General features: G+C 42.2%; 1 protein-coding gene across 2 annotated transcripts; it reads left to right on the top strand.

Moving 5' to 3' along the window:
- Positions 1 to 538: 538 nt before the first annotated feature.
- gnb2 (guanine nucleotide binding protein (G protein), beta polypeptide 2) lies at positions 539 to 27,756 on the top strand. Of its 2 annotated transcripts, none has more exons than XM_060912932.1 (10): positions 539 to 1,384; positions 17,329 to 17,431; positions 17,575 to 17,613; positions 19,055 to 19,161; positions 19,569 to 19,632; positions 19,839 to 20,001; positions 20,170 to 20,236; positions 22,122 to 22,323; positions 22,435 to 22,651; positions 26,929 to 27,756. In XM_060912932.1, the coding sequence occupies exons 2-10, from the start codon at positions 17,375 to 17,377 to the stop codon at positions 27,033 to 27,035; spliced, it is 1,023 nt and encodes a 340-aa protein (XP_060768915.1). In that variant the 5' UTR covers positions 539 to 1,384; positions 17,329 to 17,374; the 3' UTR covers positions 27,036 to 27,756. The 2 variants fall into 2 exon arrangements, with proteins under 2 accessions (XP_060768915.1, XP_060768916.1); XM_060912933.1 differs by having other exon boundaries at positions 563 to 606.
- The last annotated feature ends 113 nt before the right edge of the window (positions 27,757 to 27,869 follow it).

Here is a 27,869-nt window from a genome sequence, read left to right as displayed (position 1 = left end):
ACACGGGGAGAACATGCAAACTCCACACAGAAAGGCCCTCGCCGGCTACGGGGCTCGAACCTGGAACTTCTTGCTGTGAGGCAACAGCGCTAACCACTACACCACCGTGCCGCCCTGGTTAGGCTAATCAGTGGCTCTAAATTGAGCGTAGGTGTGAATGTGAGTGTGAATGGTTGTCTGTGTCTATGTGTCAGCCCTGTGATGACCTGGCGACTTGTCCAGGGTGTACCCCGCCTTTCACCCATAGTCAGCTGGGATAGGATCCAGCTCGCCTGCGACCCTGTAGGACAGGATAAAGCGGCTAGAGATAATGGATGGATCCGAGAAGTGGTTTGGACCAACTGAAAAGTCACAAATAGCTGCTTTAAAGCAAGCTGCGCTCTTTTTTGACAGCGGGGTAAATCCTGCTTTATGGACTGTTAAATACATGATTTTTTTTTTGGTTGCAGTTCAGATCTGTGGACATGCACATGGGACTTTTAGTGTTTCTACGAGCTCGTTCTTCCTTTTAAAAAGAGGGGGCGGTGTAATGGTACGGTCTGTATAAAATGGGTGTGGTCGAATCTCACCATATGAGACGTTGGAGGATATTTTACACACCGAATCGTGAGTTTGTTTGTTTGAAATTGTGCAAGTTAGAGGATTTATAGGCGCGCGCGCGCTAATTCGGGGTGTCAGAAGGGCATTGATCGTTTCCCTGAAATCTGTCCGGCTGGGGGGTTGGTGGGTTGGTTGGTTGCGGTTTGACACTGGAGAACTTATGGGTGGTTTGTGCGCACCACCGGGGAGATAGCCAAGATTAAAAAAACAACAAAACCAAACAAACAAACAAAAAAAAGCAACATTGTTGTTATTGATATTATTTACCTTGGCGCGCACGCAGCATCCGTGCTTTGCGGTTTGATTTGAATAATTCATTCCGCGCAACGAAACACGAGAGAGAGAGGGAGAGGGAGAGAGGGAGAAGCACAGCCCAAACAGCAGAGAAAGGACGGACGGACGGACGAGGGTTTTATTTCAAACCTCATCTTCATTTTGGATTTCTTGTCTCCTGAGAAAAGAACATTTTTGCGCAAAAGCCCATCTCCAAGCTTTATTGATTAAAGAGACACCAAAACAAGCGGACACGCACACAGTCCTGGTGTGGGTTTGTGATCTTCAGGTCCCATTTGGAGAAATGCAGTGATTTAGATTTTCTGCCCAATTTAAAAAAATAATAATAATTTTTTTGGAGGCCTGATTCACGGCCATCATGTGCGTGCGGCTCTGAACAGCTATTTATCAAGGACGAAGAGCCCGGACTGAAGCACTTCCTTCCTTCCTTCCTTCCTCACGCTCAGCTCTGGAGTGTTCCTGTACTGAGGCCGACAAGCTTCACGAACAGGTATTGTATCCTTTAATGCAGGCTGTCATGACATGGGCCTTGTTATCAGCATGACTGGATGTAGAGTAGACAGATGTGCCAAATGATGCAGTCCAGATGTTCTGTTTCTCTATCCTCAATCCAGTGGAGTGAAATGGTACACGAGTTAGGTTTGGATACAGCTTTGTCATTCCAATAACAGGTTGTTCTCTTCCATCCTTATGCGACAGGCCTGGACACTGCCTCCACCTCATCATCAAATATTGTTGTTGTTAATAATAATAATAATGCTCAGGGCGTTACATTATTGACCTGTGTAGGCAAGTCTTTAAAGGTTTTGCAGAATTAATCAATCAATCAATGCCTTACTGCTGTATGGAATTCTCCATAACGCAGTAATAAAATTTGTTTAATTAAACATGAGGTAACTGGAACGCACTGAGGGAAAAAAATCATAAAGCCTCGGCACACCTCATACTGAAACCATGATGTCTTTGGAAAGACAATAACTTTCAAGCTTGCATACTATGGTTTTGGATTACAAGTGCTCCAATACTACAGGTGGCGCTACTAAAAATTTGCCACACCTACAGGAAATGACTGAAGTTTGTCGCGTCTCAGTCATCCATCTTGGAAAGGATTAGCTTTTGCATAATAATAATTAGTTAAATTTATATAGCACCTTTCTCACACCCAAGGTCACTTTACAGTTTTTTTTTTGGGGGGGGGGGGTTCCACCAAGAGAGGGTCAGGATGTAATTCCAATGGTGTAGCTACCACAGTCCCACCAGGCACACGAAGATGAATCCCGTACAGTCACCCCAACGCCACCGGGTAACATCGCTCGGAACACCGTGCCATGGATCCACAAAGCAAGCATTGTTTCACAGAGCACTGGTATGTCCCAAACCACCTGCACAGCCAACGCGACGCCACTGGGCAACATCGCTTGGAGCACCGACGCACAAAGCGCTGGACAACCCTGATGTTAAAAAGAACAGCAAGCTCACTGCAGTCCATAGTGAGGAGTACAGGCATCACGCACAGTGCACCAAGGCCTGAAGGACGCCAAAACTGGGTCCGGAGCTACACCACAACCGGCAGACAAAGCATTCAATCAAAAAAAAAAAAAAAAAAATCATCAATTTACACAAACACAAAAAAGAATAACAAAATGAAGAAAATGAAAAGCTCTGGTGAGAGGCAGCAGCCAAAACATGCACGGCGTACTCTTAACTGGAAATGGGCTAACAATGATGAAAGGTTACGTTTTGCCCAAATGCCATGTGCTTGACATGACACGACAACACCCAAACGACGTCCATTTGGTCCACAATTATGCCGTACTGTTCTTTTAATCCAGCAGAACGTCACTTTGAAATCCCACAGATAGGGTTCCTACCAAAGAGGGTTCCCTTTTGGTTGGAAGATAACTCCACTCAGCTTTTTGGAGGGATTTAATAACTTGGTCCTTACTTAATAACCGACGGGGGCACCATTAGTTGGGTCTCCTATCAATCTGATCTATGGCGCAAACACGTAGTGTATGCTTATTCTGAGACATTGCTTGTTGCCGTTGTTCGACGTACAGCTAGTACTGTTATTTTTATGACCCATTATATCAAGAGCACTCCTTATTTTTGTGGGCTTATTGAGAGATTTGCTCCAACATTGGCCAAAAGAGCAAATCTAATAATAAACTCGCAAGAACAGAGGAGTAAAATAACAGCCAGGTATTTTTTTTTTTTTCTGTCACCCATTTCATTCGTCTTAAACTATGCTTTGTCGTGACTCTTATCTCCAGATCATGAGAAACTAATCTCAGAATAACAGGGTTTAACATACCAGTAATTAATTAATGAAAGAATGACAATGTAATTGATTTTTATCCATTTATAGTTACGTTTAATATTGTAGAATATCCATTAAACAAGTTCCTATTATCAATGACAGTATAACAGCTATAAATAGTCATTCCTTCACCAGCCTCTCTTTTTCTAATCCCTCTTGAAGTCAGTTAGGGACCTCCCCCCCAAAAAAATGCATCTTGTCATGTTTCCAAGAAAGTTAAAGTTGGACATAAAATCAGCGAAATTTAGTTCCCTCTGAAATTTGGTCATCGTGATATGTTTATTTCTGCAATATCTCAAAAAAAAAACCCAAACCACACAACAAAAGCAGGCCATTCTGTGGCTGGGAAGTTATTTAATTTGAGGGGATTAAAGCAAATAACGTGCATGAAATCGCTCGCTTTGCGCAGTCAAGCAGACAGAGGAAGTCCGTGTGCGCATGCGCAGGTTTACTTTCTTCTTCTTTTGGGTTTTACGGCAGCTGGCATCCACAGTGTTGCATTACTGCCATCTACAGGTTTCCCTTTGAGCGTGCACTGACAGTTCCATCATTCTGTCGCTAAACGAACAGCTGATCACACCGAGGTGCTCGCTGAGCGCCGATATTTATTAGTTTGGTCCTGCGTTTTCTTTCCTTTCCTTCATATATAACATCTTTTCTTCTCACTTTGTGGTACTGTAGTCGGTCTTTCACGCTTCATTCGCACACTCGCGTCCTCTGTTTTTCTCTCCTGTTTCAAATTTGTATCCCACAATGCCTTGTGTGAACAGGGAAAGCCTGCCATATGATGCATGACGTGGTATCTTGAATTGGGTCATGGTGAAGGAGGAAAAAATAGTGGAGAATTTAGGGCCACGTTGTCTGTCCTAAATTCATTAATTGTTCTATTAAAAAAAAAAAAATGGAAGTCTGGTTCAAATTCAGTAGCTGTCGGTCCACTAAACAAAAATAATTGGGTGTCGGGGAAAATTATGACCTACAGGTGAAAAATCTGAAAGGCAGTCTAGCTTCAAACAAACATCTCCAATGATGATGTACTTTCTTTGTTTAGTAATTGTTAGGTGCTTTTAATGGCTTTGGAAATCAAGAATAATGACGCTCTCTCTGTTGTCCTTCCTTGTCTGCGTGTGTGTGATACAGAAGCACTGAACTTGAGCATTGTAGATTATTTAACACACCTGACTGAAAACCTTCAGGAGCTCAATTTAAGGTTTTACAAAAAAAAAAAAAGCCACACATGTCTGTAGGCCGTCCAGGACTGGAGGTTGTGTAGTGTTGGTGTCATGCTATAAACTAGTGCGTGACTATTTTGTTTATGTAAAAGTCAAGTCCCTAATCTTTTAGTTCAGTGTTCAAGCCTTCACTTGTTCCGCATGCAAAACTCTCAGACTGTGCAACTCTCTTAACGGGAAATATGCAAATCCAGGCTCCATGCAGAGGCCGCTGATTGGTTTATGGTTTTGGTGAATTTGAATGGACCTACGAACTAATGTGCAAAAAAACACCCAACTCCAGCTGATCCCTTTTAATATTTGTATGCAAGAAGAATGCAGTTACCAGTTCCAAAAGATGTGCGATTTTTCCTTTTGGATAACATGAGCAACTTAACCTCCAAAGCTTTTAAAACTCAGGCTTTACATTGCCTGGAGAGAGGAGTGCGGTGTTATAATGGCATGACTGACATCGTTATATATTAACACTGTGCTGTGAATAACAGCTGTAAATAAGGTTGTTACAAAACGGGTACATGGGCTGCAGGATGATTTAAAGTGGGATGAAAGACGGCGGTACTTCAACTTGATTTATTTTCATAAACTACAACCCCCATTCCAAAAAAGTTGGGACAAAGTACAAATTGTAAATAAAAACGGAATGCAATGATGTGGAAGTTTCAAAATTCCATATTTTATTCAGAATAGAACATAGATGACATATCAAATGTTTAAACTGAGAAAATGTATCATTTAAAGAGAAAAATTAGGTGATTTTAAATTTAATGAAGACAACACATCTCAAAAAAGTTGGGACAAGGCCATGTTTACCACTGTGAGACATCCCCTTTTCTCTTTACAACAGTCTGTAAACGTCTGGGGACTGAGGAGACAAGTTGCTCAAGTTTAGGGATAGGAATGTTAACCCATTCTTGTCTAATGTAGGATTCTAGTTGATCAACTGTCTTAGGTCTTTTTTGTCGTATCTTCCATTTTATGACGCACCAAATGTTTTCTATGGGTGAAAGATCTGGACTGCAGGCTGGCCAGTTCAGTACCCGGACCCTTCTTCTACGCAGCCATGATGCTGTAATTGATGCAGTATGTGGTTTGGCATTGTCATGTTGGAAAATGCAAGGTCTTCCCTGAAAGAGACGTCATCTGGATGGGAGCATATGTTGCTCTAGAACCTGGATATACCTTTCAGCATTGATGGTGTCTTTCCAGATGTGTAAGCTGCCCATGCCACACGCACTAATGCAACCCCATACCATCAGAGATGCAGGCTTCTGAACTGAGCGCTGATAACTCGGGTCGTCCTTCTCCTCTTTAGTCCGAATGACACGGCGTCCCTGATTTCCATAAAGAACTTCAAATTTTGATTCATCTGACCACAGAACAGTTTTCCACTTTGCCACAGTCCATTTTAAATGAGCCTTGGCCCAGAGAAGACGTCTGCGCTTCTGGATCATGTTTAGATCCGGCTTCTTCTTTGAACTACAGAGTTTTAGCTGGCAATGGCGGATGGCACGGTGAATTGTGCTCACAGATAATGTTCTCTGGAAATATTCCTGAGCCCATTTTGTGATTTCCAATACAGAAGCATGCCTGTATGTGATGCAGTGCCGTCTAAGGGCCCGAAGATCACGGGCACCCAGTATGGTTTTCCGGCCTTGACCCTTGTGCACAGAGATTCTTCCAGATTCTCTGAATCTTTTGATGATATTATGCACTGTAGATGATGATATGTTCAAACTCTTTGCAATTTTACACTGTCGAACTCCTTTCTGATATTGCGCCACTATTTGTCGGCGCAGAATTAGGGGGATTGGTGATCCTCTTCCCATCTTTACTTCTGAGAGCCGCTGCCACTCCAAGATGCTCTTTTTATACCCAGTCATGTTAATGACCTATTGCCAATTGACCTAATGAGTTGCAATTTGGTCCTCCAGCTGTTCCTTTTTTGTACCTTTAACTTTTCCAGCCTCATATTGCCCCTGTCCCAACTTTTTTGAGATGTGTTGCTGTCATGAAATTTCAAAATGAGCCAATATTTGGCATGAAATTTCAAAATGTCTCACTTTCGACATTTGATATGTTGTCTATGTTCTATTGTGAATACAATATCAGTTTTTGAGATTTGTAAATTACTGCATTCTGTTTTTATTTCCAATTTGGACTTTGTCCCAACTTTTTTGGAATCGGGGTTGTACTAAATCATAAGAACCGAACAAGGTGTTTCTCCTCACCAAATATTTTGCGTTGTTTCTCATCATTTAACAGTAATGCTAACCAGACAACATTTATTAAAAGGTAGACTGCCTTTCAGATTTCTCAAATTTAGGCCATAAAAAGAATTTTCCCTGACACCCAATTATTATTATTATTATTATTATTATTATTATTATTATTTTTTTTTTAGCGGACCGAAAACGACTGAATTCGAATCATAGACTTCCGATTTAATTACTTTTTTTTTTTCCCCCTAAAAGAACAATTCATTAATTTAGAGCCCCCTTGGCCCTAAATTCTCCACCATATTTTCCTTTGCCTCACGTCAAGATACGACATCGTACATGACATGGTCGGGTTTCCCCATTTGCGCAATGCATTGTGGGATACAAATTTGAAACAGGAGAGAACAATGGAGGACGTGGGTGTGCGAATGAAACGCGAAAGACCGACTGAAGTAACGGAAAGAAAGCGAGAAGAAAAGACGCTGTATCACGAAGGAAAGGAAACGCAGGACCAAACTAATAAATATGGGCGCTCAGCGAGCACCTCGGTGTGATCAGCTGTTTGTTTAGTGACAGAATGATGGAAGTCAGTGCACGGTCAAGGTAAACCTGTAGATGGCAGTGATGCAACACTGGATGCCAGCTGCCGTAAAACCCAAAAGGTGAAGACGACGACGGCGGCGGCTCAGGTCAGAGTGCGCACGCACGCACGGACTTCCTCTGTCTGCTTGACTGTGCGAAGCGAGCGATTTCATGCACATTATTTGCTCGGGAATCCCCTCAAATTAAAGAACTTCCCAGCCACAGAATGGCCTGTTTTTAAGATATTACAAAAGGAAACACATCACAATGGCCAAATTTCAGAGGGAACTAAGGCTACGTTTACATTACGTCAAATCAGCGGATCATCAGATTAACGTTCTTAAAACGATTCGCGTTTACACTAAAACCGTTAGCCGTGCACACAGCAACACCAATACACGGATACGCTCGGCTCCGCAGGCATCCTGCGCTCCAAATCACTCCGCCCTGAACAGCGAGTGCCCTCTGGAGGGTGCGCACTCCGGCCCTGTGCAGCTCACACAGCGCGCGAGTGAAGTGCACAAGCCACGATTCGGGACTGAGCCGCTGTGTGTGAGATCCCAGCGCATATCACTTACTGCTTGCACGTGGAAGGATGGCAAGCCTAAAGACCATCATAACTACACAATGGGCAGTATTTGCATCAGTATTTGCAGTATTTTCATACTTTTATACTCTTTAATGAAAGGTGATACAAGGCGGAAGTCCGCGCCGTTTTTCAGCAGTCGCGTCACATGACCAGCGCCAGCGAATCAGGAAGGTGGATGTCACAGTGACGTTGTCCAATGGGGACGCCAGCTAGAGCTCAGCGCAGCGTATTCGCGTATCTCAATGTTTACACAGCACCGGACCAGATACGATCTAGATTGAATACGTGGACGCTGGCGGATTCCCGTTTCCCGGCGTTTCCAGGTGGTTTAATGTAAACGGACAGTGCATCCGCGAAGAAAACGAGACAGATACGGTCTAATGTAAACGTAGCCTAAACTTCACCGATTTTATGAAATCGAAAGGCCGTATTGCTTTCACGTTTTCTGTAATATTGTTGTCCAGTTTGTTTTTATTTTTTCATACTGAGTTTTTTTTTTTTGTAAGTCACTGCAAAATGATTGGATTGGCATTAACAAAATTGACCTATCATGCTTTTTTTTTTTTGCTTTTTTTTTTTTTAAATCTTGTGTGCCATTTTGCAGTGATGTTAATCTCTTTGGGCTCTTCTAAGTGGCCTCTGGAGCTGCTGGATTACACTTTTATCCATTAGGAAAGATTAAAGTGGCCACTGCGGCATCATCTTGCTCCAGACACACAAATTGCACTTTAAAGCCAATAGCGCCAGGGTCTATGCATAACGTATTAAATATTAACAAGAATAATGTGATAATATGCATTTATGATGCATTAATAAATCCCTTCTGATGTATTGTAGTTGCAACTATCCTTTGATATTATTAAAAATAAATGATTAAAATGTTAATGTTTTAAACTTAGAAAGCACTACCAAAAATAAATAAAATGAATACTTGTTAAAAAAAATAGAATTGTAAGTCACTGACACAAGTTAATACAAGGTTTAGAAACAAAACCATGTAGTTTGTACACTTTTCTGTACAGTACTGTTGTAGGGTTTTTTTTGGTCAGTGGAATCATTTTGAGCAACAAAATGACATTTTACAGGCTGTAATTAGTAACCGAACCTTCTTCTCTATTCTATAACGAGACCGTCAATGGCGGCGTAGCTCACTGCGGCCCCGTCTAGTCCAAAAGGAACAATCTAAAGTGGGCCACCTTCCTTGCGCAATAAATGTTGCAAGCTATATACAATCTACAGTGGTGCTTGAAAGTTTGTGAACCCTTTAGAATTTTCTATATTTCTGCATAAATATGGCCTAAAACATCATCAGATTTTCACACAAGTCCTAAAAGTAGATAAAGAGAACCCAGTTAAACAAACGAGACACAAATATTATATTTGGTCATTTATTTATTGAGGAAAATGTTCCAATATTACATATCTGTGAGTGGCAAAAGTATGTGAACCTTTGCTGTCAGTATCTGGTGTGACCCTCTTGTGCAGCAATAACTGCAACTAAACGTTTGCGGTAACTGTTGATCAGTCCTGCACACCGGCTTGGAGGAATTTTAGCCCGTTCCTCCATACAGAACAGCTTCAACTCTGGGATGTTGGTGGGTTTCCTCACATGAACTGCTCACTTCAGGTCCTTCCACAACATTTCCATTGGATTAAGGTCAGGACTTTGACTTGGTCATTCTAAAACATTTATTCTTTTTTAACCATTCTTTGGTAGAACGACTTGTGTGCTTAGGGTCGTTGTCTTGCTGCATGACCCACCTTCTCTTGAGATTCAGTTCATGGACAGATGTCCTGACATTTTCCTTTAGAATTTGCTGGTGTAATTCAGAATTCATTGTTTCATCAATGATGGCAAGCCGTCCTGGCCCAGATGCAGCAAAACAGGCTCAAACCATGATACTACCACCACCATGTTTCACAGAAGGGATAAGGTTCTTATGCTGGAATGCAGTGTTTTCCTTTCTCCAAACATAACGCTTCTCATTTAAACCAAAAAGTTCTATTTTGGTCTCATCCGTCCACGAAACATTTTTCCAATAGCCTTCTGGCTTGTCCACGTGATCTTTAGGAAACTGCAGATGAGCAGCAATGTTCTTTTTGGAGAGCAGTGGCTTTCTCCTTGCAACCCTGCCATGCACACTTGTTGTTCAGTGTTCTCCTGATGGTGGACTCATGAACATTAGCATTAGCCAATTTTGAGAGAAGCCTCCAGTTGCTCAGAAGTTACCCTGGGGTCCTTTGTGACCTCGCCGACTATTCCACGCCTTGCTCTTGGAGTGATCTTTGGTGGTCGACCACTCCTGGGGAGGGTAACAATGGTCTTGAATTTCCTCCATTTGTACACAATCTATCTGAATGTGGATTGGTGGAGTCCAAACTCTTTAGAGATGGTTTTGTAACCTTTTCCAGCCTGATGAGCATCAGCAATGCTTTTTCTGAGGTCTTCAGAAATCTCCTTTGTTCATGCCATGATACACTTCCACAAACGTGTGTTGTGAAGATCAGACTTTGATAGATCCCTGTTCTTTAAATAAAACAGGGTGCCCACTCACACCTGATTCTCATCCCATCGATTGAAAACACCTGACTCTAATTTCACCTTCAAATTAACTGCTAATCCTAGAGGTTCACATACTTTTGCCACTCAAAGATATGTAATATTGGATCATTTTCCTCAATAAATAAATGAGCAAGTATAATATTTTTGTCTCATTTGTTTAACTGGGTTCTCTTTATCTACTTTTAGGACTTGTGTGAAAATCCGATGATGTTTTAGGTCATATTTATGCAGAAATATAGAAAATTCTAAAGGGTTCACAAACTTTCAAGCACCACTGTATATATAGAAGCGATATCCACCCTATAAGGAATACCGACCTATTTGCCAGAAAGAATCCAAAACAACGAGGAATTGACAGAGAAGAAGCGATTTTTGTTTAACTGCTCATTAAGGATTAATTAGTCCATAACTTCATTAATAATTGTAATTAAGCAAATCTGGGTAGAAGTTCTATGCACCCTAAGGACCCCTACCTTCATGCCAGAATCAAAGTCGGTGAAGAATTGAGGGAGAAGAAACAATGTGTGTCGAAACTGCTCGTTAGGGATTGATTAATTACCCCATATCTTCATTATTAATAGCAATTATGCAAATTTGGGTAGAAGCTATATGCAGCCCAGGCAGACCTACCACCTTCCTGCCAAAAAGAATAAAAATCGGTGAAGAATTGCAAAAGAGAAGAAGCGATTTTAGTGAAATGTGGGCGATGCCCAACACGTGATGGCATAAACTCATCACCTTTCGGTTGGATGAGCTAATAATGGTATATCGTTGTAGTGTCATAAATGGTAACACTTTTTTTTTTTTTTTTAAATCAATCTATCATTGAAGAACGTACACAATCACCAGGACAGGTTCAGTTTTAATAAACTTTGGATGCATAGTAAGTATAGTGCTATAACAACGTTGGCAAATCATAATTATAATCGTGATGGGCGGCACGGTGGTGTAGTGGTTAGCGCTGTCGCCTCACAGCAAGGAGGTCTGGGTTCGAGCCCCGTGGCCGGCGAGGGCCTTTCTGTGTGGAGTTTGCATGTTCTCCCCGTGTCCGCGTGGGTTTCCTCCGGGTGCTCCGGTTTCCCCCACAGTCCAAAGACATGCAGGTTAGGTTAACTGGTGACTCTAAATTGAGCGTAGGTGTGAATGAGTGTGAATGGTTGTCTGTGTCTATGTGTCAGCCCTGTGATGACCTGGCGACTTGTCCAGGGTGTACCCCGCCTTTCGCCCGTAGTCAGCTGGGATAGGCTCCAGCTTGCCTGCGACCCTGTAGGACAGGATAAAGCGGCTAGAGATGAGATGAGATAATCATGTGATGGCGCACATGCTGTTATATTTTTGTACAACAATACAGTCTGCAGTGTCTTATTCCACTTATTTGTTGCCAAAAATGTTTAACTTATTAATGAACAACACATTGTGCATTTTCATGATTTATAGTTTGATCTGAACGTAGAACATCCATCCATTATCTCTAGCCGCTTTATCCTGTTCTACAGGGTTGCAGGCAAGCTGGAGCCTATCCCAGCTGACTACGGGCGAAAGGCAGGGTACACCCTGGACAAGTCGCCAGGTCATCACAGGGCTGACACACAGACACAGACAACCATTCACACTCACATTCACACCTACGCTCAATTTAGAGTCACCAGTTAGCCTAACCTGCATGTCTTTGGACTGTGGGGGAAACCGGAGCACCCGGAGGAAACCCACGCGGACACGGGGAGAACATGCAAACTCCGCACAGAAAGGCCCTCGCCGGCCACGGGGCTCGAACCCAGAACCTTCTTACTGTGAGGCGACAGCGCTAACCACTACACCACCGTGCCGCCCTGAGCATAAAATATGCTAACTGTTAATATGTTACGGCTGGAACTACTTTCTGAGCCATGCTGTTCTACAGAACTAACATGGTGCAAAAGTCTTAATCGGCTCAATATGCACCGAGTTGGATGTGGGGTCTTGGACAGACAAACCAGGCTAATTGAAGAAGCTCCAAGCACATGCTCATTGCACTTTTTTTTGAGTCTGTTATATAATTTTATTATTTATACTGCGTTTGTGTTTTAAGACGCGTCCAATAACCTTAGACAAAATGGCCTCAGTGAGGCTCACGGGCGATTGCTCTAAGACAACGAGGGAGGCTCAGCCTCCTCTAAAAATGACGAACATCGAATCATAGAAATATATGTGCTCAACCCAACTACAGTGCAAAATCATTCCGTTATAACTTTCCCCAGTTCGCCTAATGTGTGCGTGAGTTTTTCTCCCTCGTGACAGCGCGATGCAGCCCAGCCTCCGTGCACTTCAATGGCATTTGGGAGCTCTGCGCTTTCAATATCAAAAGGCAAGACGATTATTGGACAAATACTGCGAAAACGCCTGCCCACGGACTCCAAGCCTCACATGGGAGGGACATGGCAAAGCTTTCCGCGAAGAGACTGGTGATTGGTGAAAGCGGCCGGATATTTTCTTTGATTGACAGCTCGTTTCAACTGTAGACAGGCAGCAGTGAATTTCAGTTCAGTCCCATGCGGAATCGCGAGTGCTGTGCAGTGTTGCCAGTTTGGGAAGATTTAAGTGCATTTTGGCGGGTTTTGAACATATTTTGGGCTGGAAAACGTCAGCAGTATCTGGCAACACTGGGTGGTGTATTGTAGGAGATCGGCTTACATTTCGATTTCATTCATTACATACGGTTTCTACCAGCTTTTTTAGTTTGTATATATTTTCATTGTAAATAAAGTGTAAATATAGTGTTGTCAAGTTTGCTATCTTAGTTCCAGAAATGTCGTTTATTTGAGTGACTGAACTTGAACTTGAGGGGGCTAGTCAGCTAGCAAGAAAGCTGCGCACGGATGCCAAGCATTGCTGATTTAATTTTGGTGAAGCCATTTGCCAGTCTTCCTTTCGAGGAAAAAATTAAAACTAAAGAGCAGGGTAGACCAACACCTCAAACTGACTTGGTGAAAAAGGTAGGGAATAATACTCGTTCCTTTCAGCTCTCCTGGTACGAGAAAGTGAATTGGCTAACAGCAAGTGACCCACATCAACAACAGTAAATAGGCTACTTTAGTAATATGTCATGGATGGACCAAAAATATAGAATCTATTTAAAATGTTTATGCTGAGTATATTATATTGGAATATATATTTTTCTGGATATGAATTAAACACAGCTACAATTTGGAAAACATTTTTAAACAAAAACACAGCCGAGAACATTTCACACTACAGACCTGGATTAAAAGTGAAGGGTTATCAAAATTGTCAATAAAACATTTCTCAGTCAAAATAAGTAAAATATAGGGAAAGTGTCATTGAATGAAATGTGTGGCACCCAGTTCTATGTTTGGCTCCCCAAGGTCAGTGCTTGTGCCGATTCCAGAACACTCTGCTGTTACTGCTGAGGTTCCTGACAAAGAGCTGCTTTCAATAATGATCACTTTTTAAACAACATGCCACAATTTTAAAATATAAAATGTTAATATACCCCCCCAACACCACCATCATGTATATTGGACAGTAGGCTAATGGGCCAAAAGAACCTGTTATTTCACAGTTTGTGACCCTGCCAACAATCAGCCAGATCAGAGGCAAGAGTATGGGCAAAATTGATGTTTTTTTTCTTTTTTCTTTTAAAATCTGGAAATATCATAACTGACCAGCCTCCCCTGTTTGAAAGACTACCAGCCGCCACTGGTGAGGCTGTAGCTCATACTGGCCACTGTGGTTGTGTGCGAGTTTGAAATCCGATCAATCCTGTAGGAGGAGTAGTGATTTTTGTGAAATTGCACGTGACCCCTCTGTGGCCTCACCCATGGCAGGTGACACCACCTGGTGAACAATTCTTATGTCTTTAGAGTCTTCTGGGCGAGTTTCAGTGAAAACATCTGAGCAGTTTACAAACAGTCGTGTTTGGTCTGACGAGTCACCCAAAATTTTCAAATGCCCGACATGTAGCACCACCATCTTGACAACTTTTATACATAACCTACGGAACATTCCATACGAGTTTGATCAAAATCTGATCACTCCTCTAGGAGGAGTAGCGATTTTCATGAAATTGCACGTGACCCCTCTGTAGCCTCATCTGTGGCAGGTGGCGCCACCTGGTGACCAACTCTTGTTAGTATGTCTTTAGAGACTTCTGGGTGAGTTTCAATAAAAACGTCCCAGCAGTTTACGAACAGTAGCGTTTAATGTGACGAGTCACCCAAAAATTTCAGACGCCCATAAAATCGTAAATGTGACAGGTGGCACCACTGTTTTGACAACTTTTATGCACAGCCACCTGGGGAACATTGGATGAGAGTTTGATCGAAATCCGATCAATCCTGCAGGAGGAGGAGTGATTTTTGTAAGTTGTGGACGACGGACAGACGACGTGTGATCGCGTTAGTGCTAATAAAAAGCACAACTTTTAATTGAAGTTTTCTCCTATTCCACTTACTACTTAGCCTAGTGAACAATTTCTTTAATAGTTCACTATCAAAACACCTAATTTACGCAGGACAGGCCGTGTTTGAAGTTGTACGAGTGTAAGTTGGGTGCGTCACATGCAGGGTTCTCCACGGATTGAAAATATAGGGGAGTGGGGGTCAATCCGATGACCATGAAACAAATTTGCATAAATTTACATGTCATTTGCATAAAATAATCTCAAATAGTAATCATTTAGAATAGAGGAATCATTTGGACTGGTACAAAACACATCATACATCAAACATTACACACTTAGACATCATATTCAGACACATTGTTTGAAATGGAACTGGAAAAAAATATTTTTTTTATTTAGCAAACTACAAAAAAAGAACAGAAAAGTTTTTGTATTAACTATATTCACACTGCTCCACAAAAGCTGACATTGTTTGAAACGGAAATGTAATTGCAGGCACCACTGGAAAAAAAATTTTTTTTTAAAAGTCTGACCAGAGATCTTACGCTGTTTTGGATCGATGTTTTCGATGTCGACAGTGGACACTTACGCGTAAAACCGAATCGCTCGAGAGACATTTTGACAGGGTGTACGCACTTCAGGAGCTACAGTAACACTGACAGCCAGGTTATATCCTCACGGTTTTATAGGCAATATCACGCTTGCCGCACCAACTTTGAACTTTTTGTTTTTATCCTTTATTTCTCTGCCGACAATAACAATCAGTTATCTCGAACTTGGTGTCGATTCACACACGTTATTATAAAGGCGTGTTATCTCCTGGCGCAAGAACAATGTGTCAAAAAACGCCAAAGTGTGAAACGCTTTTCTTGGGCCCTGTCCACACGGCAACGGATTCAGGTGAATCCGATAAAATTGTTTATCGTTTCAGCCTGGCGTCCACACGGCACCGGCGTTTTGGGTGCCCAAAACGAAATCTTTTGAGAACGGGTTCCAGAGTGGAAAGATCTGGCAACGGCGCCATTGCGAAGTCGTCTGGATGAGTAGAACGGATTTGTTTACGATGACGTCACAACCACATGACTGTCAGTGCTTCACGCCGGGTAGAAGTGTAACGAACTCGATGCGAGTTGTCAACAAATCCTATAACTTGGTTCATGAAACGCGCTTACAAAATATTTTCACTGTGAATATTTATTGTGTAATGGTGCAAAGTGAGAGAGAGAGAGAGAATAGCCCTTAGGGCAGAGTCAATCCCGCCAGCAAAAATGGGGAAAAAAAGGAGCGATCTCACCTCTTCAGATGTTGTTTTAAGTCCTACAATACATTCCTCAAAAAGGGCGTAGAAGAACAAATTAATCCATCAACGTGTAGCATTCAATTTATTCCGGACCATTAAAGATGCTGCCTTCCGCGTAGAATCATACGTCATCCTCGCCGCCATATTGGATGGGTCAAAGCAGAGAATAAAGATGCCTCATTCATGTGCTGCGTTTAACTGTACCAACAGGTTTGCCGTCCAAACGAGATCACATGGGATTACCTTTCACAGGTGAGACCGGAAAAATACTTTTCATTGTATTTGGTCATTATAACGTAATTTTACAAACAGATTTTTCTGACTTTGTGGCTAATATGAAGTCTCGCGCATAATAGTTTATGCGCATGCGTCCTTACTACTTCTATTGTTCTGGTGTCTCCGAAGGGACCGTCTTACAGCGCCCCTAGAGGTGTGGCATGTGTATTGCATCGTTTTCAACAAGCGTTGCGTTGCCATATGTACCTGATATTTTACTGATCCGTTGCCCATGTGGACGCGATATATATATATATTTTTTAATAACATCTCATTGCCGTTGTCGTGTGGATGTAGCCTTAGACTATAATCATCAGACTGACTAAACTAATTGCTGGTAAATGAGTTTCACACTCGGGTGTTGTCGGTACTCCAACAGAGAAAGGCTATCTGTCACAAAGAAAACAAAGGGACGTCTCTTCCTTTTGTAAAGGGGCGGCAGAAATTAAACGGGGGCGGGAATCACAGAAAGGGGGGTGGCCCGCACCTCTAAAACCCCTCGTGGAGAACCCTGACATGGATGCGACATGTAAATAAGGCACTGGTGGGCAGGAACTTGCTTCCATGCAGCTGAAGCTGATTCATCAGTTGCGTCGGAATCACAGCTAATTTTGCTTTCTTATGACAGTTTCATGACTCGGACACAGATTTGGTATCCTCGTCCCATGTGCTCAAATCTGCACTCATGCCTATGTAACGTTGACAAAGGCCAACACATTTCTTAAAGTTGGCTGTAAGCAAAATTGGCTTGAGGTCGGTCTTGATCCAGAGTACTACCGATTCCGTGCATTTGGAATGCATCTCTTATAAGTTCCCCTCCGTGTGCAGTATATGTGCACTGAACAACCTGGTTATTGGGATAAAATCCAGAGGTCTTGTTGGGATTTTTTACAATCGAGTGGTGGCTTTAATCTGATTTTAGTTTGACTTTTTCCACTGTGTGGTTTGACGTCACAGGTGGTTGCAGAAGTGACTGAGGTTAAAGATCAAAGGTCATTTCAAGATGAGTGAGCTGGAGCAGCTTCGACAGGAGGCTGAGCAGCTGAAGAACCAGATTCGAGTAAGAAAACCCTCATGACTACTATTAACACAATGTTGATATTTTGGTTAGTTACGTCATGGGTGGTGTCAGTAGTTTACAATAGTGTTTTTTTTCCTCCCCCTCGCCATTGAATAGAATAATCATTAAATCCGTTTTTACAGGATGCAAGGAAAGCATGTGGAGACTCTACACTTACTCAGGTAACACTCTCATACATGCATACACACAGGTTTCCACCCTGGCGTTGATTATTTTCCTCGAACAGCGTGTCCTGACGTGTTTTCTTTCTCATTTATCACAGCAAATTGCCAATTCTAACAATTATAGTTTAACGTTGTGGATTATTCATGACAAGTTAGTTTAGTTCCTGTTATCACTTTCATTATAGCAGCTATAAACATTCGTTCCCTCATCAGCCTCCGTTGTTTGGTTCCAAGACCAAAATACACAGCTGGTCATGTTACTGAGAAAGCACAATAGGTAAAAGTTGAATGTCCTGAAGACTTTCAAGGGGTGGAAAACAGCGGACACTCTGGACCTTCCTTCCATAAATATTTAATAAGCATCTTCGCATCACATTAGCCGTGTGTGTATGATATTCCCATCTTTTTTCTTTTATGATGTATTGTCATGACCGTGTAATCTATTCTACAAACTAAACAGAATATGTATAGTATTTTGTCACTCTTTTCTACGTCTTCAAAATGCTTTCTATTCTATCATTCCATCCTTTTCTCTTGTAATGCATTCTATTATATTGTCCTAATTGTCTATCCTATATTATTTTGTCATGTTCTCTTCTGTGACAATTCTATTCTCTATGTTCTATCTTAGTGTACACTATCTTATCATATTCTATTCATCCTGGGCGTGACTTTAAACTGCAACCGGTTGTGAGTCTCAGGACCAGGATGACTTGAGTATTAGGGAAAGCGGAGTTACTCCTTAATCACCATTGCTCCCAGGTCTGCTCTGACCCGGAGTGGTAGCATCTGCCTGGGTTCCGGCTATGGGTTAAATAGTACATGGCCAATAAGGTGCTGGCAACGGGGCTTTTTGGTGCAATGTGGCAGATGAACCCAACAGGGTCAATGGCACACCACCAGATGGCCTGCAGAAGAGCCACTCAAATGGCCAATGGATGATATCACTCGGCAAGTCAGTTGTCACTGCAGGGCAACCTCTATACCCGTCAGGTCTGTGGCACTTTTGTGCACCACTTGGCATCAGGTCTGGAGGTCCAGAGAGACATGCTGGGGGCATGACATTGTTTGTCTTACCTTACTGTGCAAGGCGCTTCATTAGGAGAAGAGAATAGTATGCGAGAGCTCGCGAGGCAAAACATTTCCATGGCGGCTCGGCCGGGCCATTCGTGCCGCCGCTGTGGGCTTCGCAGCCCATCTGCGTTTCTGTGCATCCTAATGAAGCAGTCATTATCGCTAACGATGGACAGCTGCAGACGACAACGAATAAGCATCTTCAAACAGAAGACGTCATTATATTAAGGTTTTTTTTTTTTTTAATCGACTTGTGGCATCCAGTATACAAGTTCCCACATATGTTGTTACTATAGAAACGGTAACATACTTGATTAAACGGCTTTAATTATAAATTTAAACTTTTTATAATCTGTGTGTGTAGATAACAGCGGGACTGGACCCAGTGGGTAGGATTCAGATGCGGACAAGACGTACTCTCAGAGGTCATTTAGCTAAAATCTACGCCATGCACTGGGGCTCCGACTCCAGGTAAATTTTTTTTTTTTTTTTTTTAAATTCCACTGTACTAGTCATTCGACTGAAAGTGTATTTTGGATACGTTGCACCATGATCCTTCAGCGCTGATGTTTTGCCCCACTGTGTACATGTAAATGAACCTTTAAAACCTGAAAACGTTAACGTGGATTTAGTTGAGTCTTGAGTCACAAAAAAAAAATCCTTTTGAAATGATGAATGGCTTACTTTAGAAATTACACCCTTTTTTTTTCCCTAAGCTTGCTTGGTTTCAAAAAGACTTCTGAACATCACTGAAATCTTCATTTAGTCGGCCTGGCTTGTAATTTTGCCTTCATCCACTAGAGGATGCTATTAATAATCATCACTGTATTATGATGAACCTCCTCAGCCAGTTGTTGCTTTTCCTCCCCCCCCTTCAGGCTTCTGGTCAGTGCTTCACAAGATGGCAAACTCATCATCTGGGACAGTTACACCACTAACAAGGTACATTGCAATGATGCGAGTGGAAATGTTCGGAAGTAATCATATCGTTAACACGTGCTGCCACACCCTAACTGTGTATAAAAAAAAAAAGTCTTTATACAGTACATACCTTTTGGAAGTACGGTACCTTTGAACATCATGCTGGATGTTTGTGTAGTGTTATATTTACAATCAGCTTATCAGCTAAAAGTGCTCTGATTGGACAGATCCACGCCATCCCGCTACGTTCATCATGGGTGATGACATGTGCTTATGCTCCGTCTGGAAACTTCGTAGCCTGCGGTGGTCTGGACAACATCTGCTCCATTTACAGCCTGAAGACCCGCGAGGGCAACGTGCGAGTCAGCCGAGAACTCCCTGGACACACAGGTGTGCGCGCGCACAGCTGGATATTAAATGCCATCAACTGGCTGTTAGCGTTTTTATATTCACAGTTTAGAAAATGAGCGACGTAAACAGAGCTTGCGAAGTTACTCAGTCACCTATTTGAGTCTCAGTGCGTCACGGTGTACACTTCCTGCTTGTGCTCTTCTTCAGGTTACCTTTCCTGCTGTCGCTTCATCGATGACAATCAGATCATCACGAGTTCTGGAGATACCACCTGGTATGTTTAATTAATCCTTTCCTGGAGGCGAGATCTCAACAAGTACAAAAATGGTCCATTAAGCATTATTACATTACATACATGTCAACCCCTTTGGGCGTCCACCTGTAGTATCAGAGGAAGAAATCCATAAAATCAACATAAAATCCTTATAGCCTTCGAATCGCACCAAACTTAATAAATAAATAAGTAAATATAACTTGCCTGAGAACTTCGTCCAGCATGTCGAAAATCGCCTCGCCCGTGCCGATATTGCACACGGGCATGTCTATGATTCTTGACTTCGCCCCTCTGTTTATGTCGAAGAGCCGCACCAAAACGGCCAGTCGCTTGTCCGTCTTTTTGTCATTGGATTTGTCGATCATCAAGGAAAATGGCGACGTCCGGCAGTGCTGGATGATCGGTAGTGTAGCTTCAGGGGCCAAGCTCTTTTTGATTATTTGTGTTGTTTTGGTGCGCCTACAGCTCGCAATCGTACTGTCCGTGCAAATTCGCGGCAACAGTTCTGTCAGGTGGTCCGCAACGGCTAGCAGCAAATTGTGCTGAGCAATAAAATTACAGATCGTAACTTCTGCTCTTATTACACTTGTTGGTTGATCATCGGTCTTAGGCTTTGCAAACATCGTCATTTGCGTCCGATTCTGTTTCTGGTGCAAATTTCGCTGATGTAGTTTGGACCTCATGTCGTAAACTCCAGACGCCGCAACTTTTATATCTCGCACACAAACTGTGCAGTGCGCGTACTTCTCATTTTTCGCCTGAACAATGACACCATTAAATGTCTCCTTCCATTCAGGAAGATACCGCCCGCCATATCCCGTTTTCTTTCTCGGTGTTCCCGTTCTTTCACTCAGCAGACGCTATTCAAAATCTCTCAGGTGTAAACAATGTCGCTCTGCACAATGAGAAAATCGTTCGAACAATGACCGTTTGGCGCGTTTAAATGCAGATCGTGCGCATGACCGGAACGAGCGAAGTCTCGCAGTCGCGATACTGCACGAGGCTTGAGGAATAAACATCCGGTTTCACATAGTCTGGGTTATCAGCCCCTGCATACACGCTGTTCTTTGTCTATAAATCGAGCTTTTGTATGTTTTTGCGACGATCAGCTGACGATGTTCAAGTAAGATGCACAAAATAAATTTAGATCAGAAAATACTGAAAATCCGTAAGACTTTGTTTATATGCCCGTACGCCCTTGAAATGAGCTAAAATCCGTATAATTTCCGGACAATCCGTATAGGTTGACATGTATGACATTGGAACTTAACGGATTGAAAGTGCTGCAGGAAATAAGCTTTGAATAGGGTTGTTATTATTATTATTACTACCACCACCACCTCAGGTAACAGCTTGCTCACGCATTTGCGTTTGTTTGGGACCAATTTTCCAAAGTCAGACTCCGAAAATTGGTGACCGTGTGGGGACGTGTTGTCAGGATACTGCAAGGTAGAATCCCAATGACTATGCCGAAGCAATCCAAGTCAAAACTGAGAGCAAAAAAAAAAAAAAAAAAAAACTGGTCATGCTGTCTAAATGTGCTCTTCCCTGTCTTGTGAGCTCATGTATGTGGAAGAGGGCAGATAGCGCTTTCCTCCGAGTGTGTTGCACTGCTCTGTAATATGGTACAGCAGCAGTTTAAGATGATGTCCAGGTTGGCTTCATGTGTTTGCAGGAATTGGCCCAACCTCGAAAATGGGGGATGTAGCACCCTTTTGAGGGAGTAGGGCAGTAGGGCATGGTGATCACCGCAGAATAAATCACATTTGAGGAATGGTCAGTTTGTGACTTCACAGAAGATAATTAGATAAGCGCTGCAGGTCTTCATTAGGGTAATTTGTAGTGAGCACTAATAATAGGTGAATTATTCTTGTGTGTGTGTCAGTGCTCTGTGGGACATCGAGACAGGCCAGCAGACCACGCTGTTCTCAGGTCACAGCGGAGACGTGATGAGTTTGTCTTTGTCTCCGGATTCGCGCACGTTCATTTCAGGCGCGTGCGACGCCTCGATCAAGCTGTGGGACGTCAGAGACAGCATGTGTAGACAGACGTTTACGGGCCACGAGTCCGACATCAACGCTGTGTGTGTGAGTACACCATCCTCTTGCCCAAGTGGCCGTAAAAAGCAAAATCTGAAATAATACATGCGTAGCGGACAAAAGAATTAGCTTTTTCACGTGCTTTTGTGTCGTCTTCAGTTCTTCCCCAGCGGCAGTGCATTTGCCACAGGCTCAGACGACGCCACGTGCCGCCTGTTTGACCTGCGTGCGGATCAAGAGCTCGGTCTTTACTCGCACGACAACATCATCTGCGGCATCACGTCTGTGGCGTTCTCGCGCTCGGGCCGCTTGCTGCTCGCCGGCTACGATGACTTCAACTGCAACATCTGGGATGCCATGAAAGGGGACCGTGCAGGTAGAATCCTCACCAACAAGATTACTGCCAAGGAGGTTGCGTGTTCAGAATTGGAGTATGGAGTGGAGCTTCTGGGGGGCCTTGTAATGATCATCTGCATGCCTCAGAGGTTGCCAAATATTTCTTGGACCGAAGCACCAGAGACAGGGTTTTATAATGAGACTATTACGATTTTATTCTATCCACGTTCACTACATATGAGCAATCATATTGGCTACCCTACTACTAGGCTGTCAGCTCATATACCGTGAGTAGAGACAAACGAAATGGTGGAGCATGTTACTGAACCAACTGAGGATGAAATTAAAACTACTCAAAAACAAAACCCCAAAAAATACAAAAAACAAAAGCAACAAAATATGGAATGAAAGTACAACCCCGATTCCAAAAAAGTTGGGACAAAGTACAAATTGTAAATAAAAACGGAATGCAATGATGTGGAAGTTTCAAAATTCCATATTTTATTCAGAATAGAACATAGATGACATATCAAATGTTTAAACTGAGAAAATGTATCATTTAAAGAGAAAAATTAGGTGATTTTAAATTTCATGACAACAACACATCTCAAAAAAGTTGGGACAAGGCCATGTTTCCCACTGTGAGACATCCCCTTTTCTCTTTACAACAGTCTGTAAACGTCTGGGGACTGAGGAGACAAGTTGCTCAAGTTTAGGGATAGGAATGTTAACCCATTCTTGTCTAATGTAGGATTCTAGTTGCTCAACTGTCTTAGGTCTTTTTTGTCGTATCTTCCGTTTTATGATGCGCCAAATGTTTTCTATGGGTGAAAGATCTGGACTGCAGGCTGGCCAGTTCAGTACCCGGACCCTTCTTCTACGCAGCCATGATGCTGTAATTGATGCAGTATGTGGTTTGGCATTGTCATGTTGGAAAATGCAAGGTCTTCCCTGAAAGAGACGTCGTCTGGATGGGAGCATATGTTGCTCTAGAACCTGGATATACCTTTCAGCATTGATGGTGTCTTTCCAGATGTGTAAGCTGCCCATGCCACACGCACTAATGCAACCCCATACCATCAGAGATGCAGGCTTCTGAACTGAGTGCTGATAACAACTTGGGTCGTCATTCTCCTCTTTAGTCCAAATGACACGGCGTCCCTGATTTCCATAAAGAACTTCAAATTTTGATTCGTCTGACCACAGAACAGTTTTCCACTTTGCCACAGTCCATTTTAAATGAGCCTTGGCCCAGAGAAGACGTCTGCGCTTCTGGATCATGTTTAGATGCGGCTTCTTCTTTGAACTATAGAGTTTTAGCTGGCAACGGCGGATGGCACGGTGAATTGTGCTCACAGATAATGTTCTCTGGAAATATTCCTGAGCCCATTTTGTGATTTCCAATACAGAAGCATGCCTGTATGTGATGCAGTGCCGTCTAAGGGCCCGAAGATCACGGGCACCCAGTATGGTTTTCCGGCCTTGACCCTTACGCACAGAGATTCTTCCAGATTCTCTGAATCTTTTGATGATATTATGCACTGTAGATGATGATGATGATGATGATGATATGTTCAAACTCTTTGCAATTTTACACTGTCGAACTCCTTTCTGATATTGCTCCACTATTTGTTGGTGCAGAATTAGGGGGATTGGTGATCCTCTTCCCATCTTTACTTCTGAGAGCCGCTGCCACTCCAAGATGCTCTTTTTATACCCAGTCATGTTAATGACCTATTGCCAATTGACCTAATGAGTTGCAATTTGGTCCTCCAGCTGTTCCTTTTTTGTACCTTTAACTTTTCCAGCCTCTTATTGCCCCTGTCCCAACTTTTTTGAGATGTGTTGCTGTCATGAAATTTCAAATGAGCCAATATTTGGCATGAAATTTCAAAATGTCTCACTTTCGACATTTGATATGTTGTCTATGTTCTATTGTGAATACAGTATCAGTTTTTGAGATTTGTAAATTATTGCATTCCGTTTTTATTTACAATTTGTACTTTGTCCCAACTTTTTTGGAATCGGGGTTGTATTTGATGGTAAGAATTGGTTTTTTTGTTGTTGTTTTTTTTTTGGGGGGGGGTTCCCCCCGCCCCAAGAAATTATTATAGCATTTTTCACAAATTGCTCCTGTTATTTCGCCGGTTTGTTGACATTCTTCATCTTTAAGCATTAAAACTTTTTTTTTTTGGGGACTGGTTCAAAAGCTCAAAGAAGTAGTTTGAAAATTACATAACTGAAATGTCCAAGGAAGAATTAAATAAATGTCGCAAACTATTCTATACCTCGGCAAGACAGCACTTTCTACAAAAAAAAAACAAAAACACCACAACACTAAAGTCAATTCGTACAGCCATCGATAGGTTTTTAAGCAGTCCGCCTAAGCAGAAATGATTTTGTCGGATGTTTTGTATAAAGTTTGTTTATCAAATTTGCAAAAAATAAATATAAATGCTCCGTTTCTATGGAATCAATTTTGTGCCAAAATGTTCATACAATACTTTTGAAATATCAAACAAAAACGACAAATCAAAATACAAAAAAAGAAAGTCAATTTTTTTAGACTGGCAAACAAATTATTCGTGTAATCGTGCAAAATATCAGTCTATTATTCTTCCGAAACCTTTTATTTTTGTTCCGCGTCTTTCTCAGTTTTGTTTGACGTAATTTATTTTGGTTGCGATTCCAGCTTTCTCGTTTGCGCTCCCTGACTTTTTGCTTGCAGTTTTGGCACAAACTTGACGTGTGGGTGGGCTGTCCAGGAATGCATTCCCATTGGCTAACTTGTGTTTGACTGACAGCTACGTTCAGCCATTCCCTACTCGGATTCTGGCGGACTGTTTGACGAGTGACCGATCCATTGACGGTACACAAGGATCGAGTGGACTTCAGTGGCGACTATGATATTGAATTTACACTTTGTTGAATTAATTTAATATCATAGTCGCCACTGAAGTCCACTCGATCCTTGTTTACCGTCAATGGATCGGTCACTCGGCAAACAGTCTGCCAAAATCCGAGTAGGGAATGGCTGAGCGTAGCTGTCAGTCAAACACAAGTTAGCCAATGGGAATGCATTCCTGGACAGCCCACCCACACGGGAAGTTTGTGCCAAAACTGCAAGCAAAAAGTCAGGGAGCGCAAACGAGAGCTGGAATCGCAACCAAAATAAATTACGTCAAACAAAACTGAGAAAGACGCGGAACAAAAATAAAAGGTTTCTGAAGAATAATAGACTGATATTTTGCACGATTACACGAATAATTTGTTTGCCAGTCTAAAAAAATTGACTCTTTTTTTGTATTTTGATTTGTTGTTTTTGTTTGATATTTCAAAAGTATTGTATGAACATTTTGGCACAAAATTGATTCCATACGTTTCTCAAAATCCAGTGAATGTGAATAGGAAAAAAAAGTTATTCCACTCAATCTTGTCGTACATGGATTATAGCTATCAGCTCATGTACGACTTGATTTCATGGAATAACTTAAATATACTGTATGAATGAGAACTTGACAAGGATTGAAAAACCTAATAGGAGTCTAGTAGTGTGGTTTAATTTAACAACACGGCTTCCATCCTTGTTATTCAGCAGCTCACAAAATAGCACTCGATCCAGTACTTTTACTTCATGGCCTGACCGGTAATAGTGAGCACAATTTAAAGAAGCCAGTGTAATCTTAAAGGGATTATCATACTCTCCTGCTTTTAAATTCTCTGCTTTTGGAGGCACACAAATGGCGATACCATTTTAAACATTTATGACGCTTTTATAGTTAGATAAATATTGGCTGGCGTTGAGTGGTATATCAGCTATATTCCATTAGCTAGCATGATATTGAACGAGTCGAAGACGAGTAGCTGAATGGAATACATCTCATAGACCAAAAAAAAGCCATTATTATTCTACATACACATTCCTTTCAGGTGTTCAATGCACCTTTCTCTTTCAAAATCTTCCGTATTTAACAAAGCAAACCTGGAGGCCATGTTCGTTTACAAATTGTCACAGTCGCTCGGTAGCGCAGAAGTTTTACGTCTCCGTCATGTCTTGACAACGTGCAATATCGTAGCAATATTGCATGCTCATTCTCCATTCGGTAGCGTGGTGTAATACACGTAGGATAAGCGATATGCTAACAATATTGCATGCTGTCGAACCAAATGAATGAAACCCGCTAGAAGGGAATAGAAGGCATGTTTTTATTCCATCGAAAAAGTGTCCTGTATGTAGAATCATTGTTAAAATGGTACAGTTGCTTTATAAACATACATTTTTGGCTGTACAGTATATGATGGTTTGTTTCCTAACAGGAGTCCTGGCCGGGCATGATAATCGCGTGAGCTGTCTTGGCGTGACCGATGACGGCATGGCTGTGTGTACTGGCTCCTGGGACAGCTTCCTCAAGATCTGGAACTGACATCTCTCTCTCACACACACATACATGCACACTACCACACACACACACTGTATGCCTGTTTTACTGTATATATACATACACACACACACACACACACACACACACATGCACAAACTTTGACGCATATTGTATATAATATATTATGCCAACTAGGTATCTTGAGTTTACTATGGTAATTGCTTTGTATACATAACCACACCTGAATCTGTACACCAGTAACTGTGGATGCAGGTCACAGGTTTGACCCACTGAAACTAAACACGAATGTTCCTTCTTTTTCTCTCTCTCTCTCTCTGTATATGCTTGCAGAGAACTTACACAACGTAGAATATACAAACGCTTAAAGGTAGACTGCCGTTCAGATTTTCCAAGTTTAGGTCATTAAAAATGTCCTTGACACCCAATTATTTTTGTTTAGTGGACTGAAAGCTACCGAATTCAAATCACAGACTTCCAATTTTTAGTTTTTTTTTTTTGAATACAGTCCCTGACAAAAGTCTTGTCGCTTGGGTACAAGTTGACCTTAAGTGCCCCTCAAATATATGTAATCAAATTTTTTTTTTTACAAGAAATGGCCAGGGGGCGGCACGGTGGTGTAGTGGTTAGCGCTGTCGCCTCACAGCAAGAAGGTCCGGGTTCGAGCCCCGGGGCCGGCGAGGGCCTTTCTGTGTGGAGTTTGCATGTTCTCCCCGTGTCCGCGTGGGTTTCCTCCGGGTGCTCCGGTTTCCCCCACAGTCCAAAGACATGCAGGTTAGGTTAACTGGTGACTCTAAATTGACCGTAGGTGTGAATGTGAGTGTGAATGGTTGTCTGTGTCTATGTGTCGGCCCTGTG

Source organism: Neoarius graeffei, chromosome 28, assembly GCF_027579695.1.
Source record: "Neoarius graeffei isolate fNeoGra1 chromosome 28, fNeoGra1.pri, whole genome shotgun sequence".
In the NCBI taxonomy this organism is placed as follows: domain Eukaryota; kingdom Metazoa; phylum Chordata; class Actinopteri; order Siluriformes; family Ariidae; genus Neoarius; species Neoarius graeffei.
Note: the sequence above shows the minus strand (reverse complement) of the source record. Positions and strands in the feature narration are given on the sequence as shown.

What these genes read in the sequence shown, in the direction of transcription:
- gnb2 (XM_060912932.1), top strand. Translation starts at nt 17,375, where the DNA reads ATGAGTGAGCTGGAGCAGCTTCGACAGGAGGCTGAGCAGCTGAAGAAC. An exon ending in CCGACATCAACGCTGTGTGT is followed by an intron (nt 22,324 to 22,434) that starts GTGAGTACACCA and finishes TGTCGTCTTCAG; the next exon opens with TTCTTCCCCAGCGGCAGTGC. An exon ending in CATGAAAGGGGACCGTGCAG is followed by an intron (nt 22,652 to 26,928) that starts GTAGAATCCTCA and finishes GTTTCCTAACAG; the next exon opens with GAGTCCTGGCCGGGCATGAT.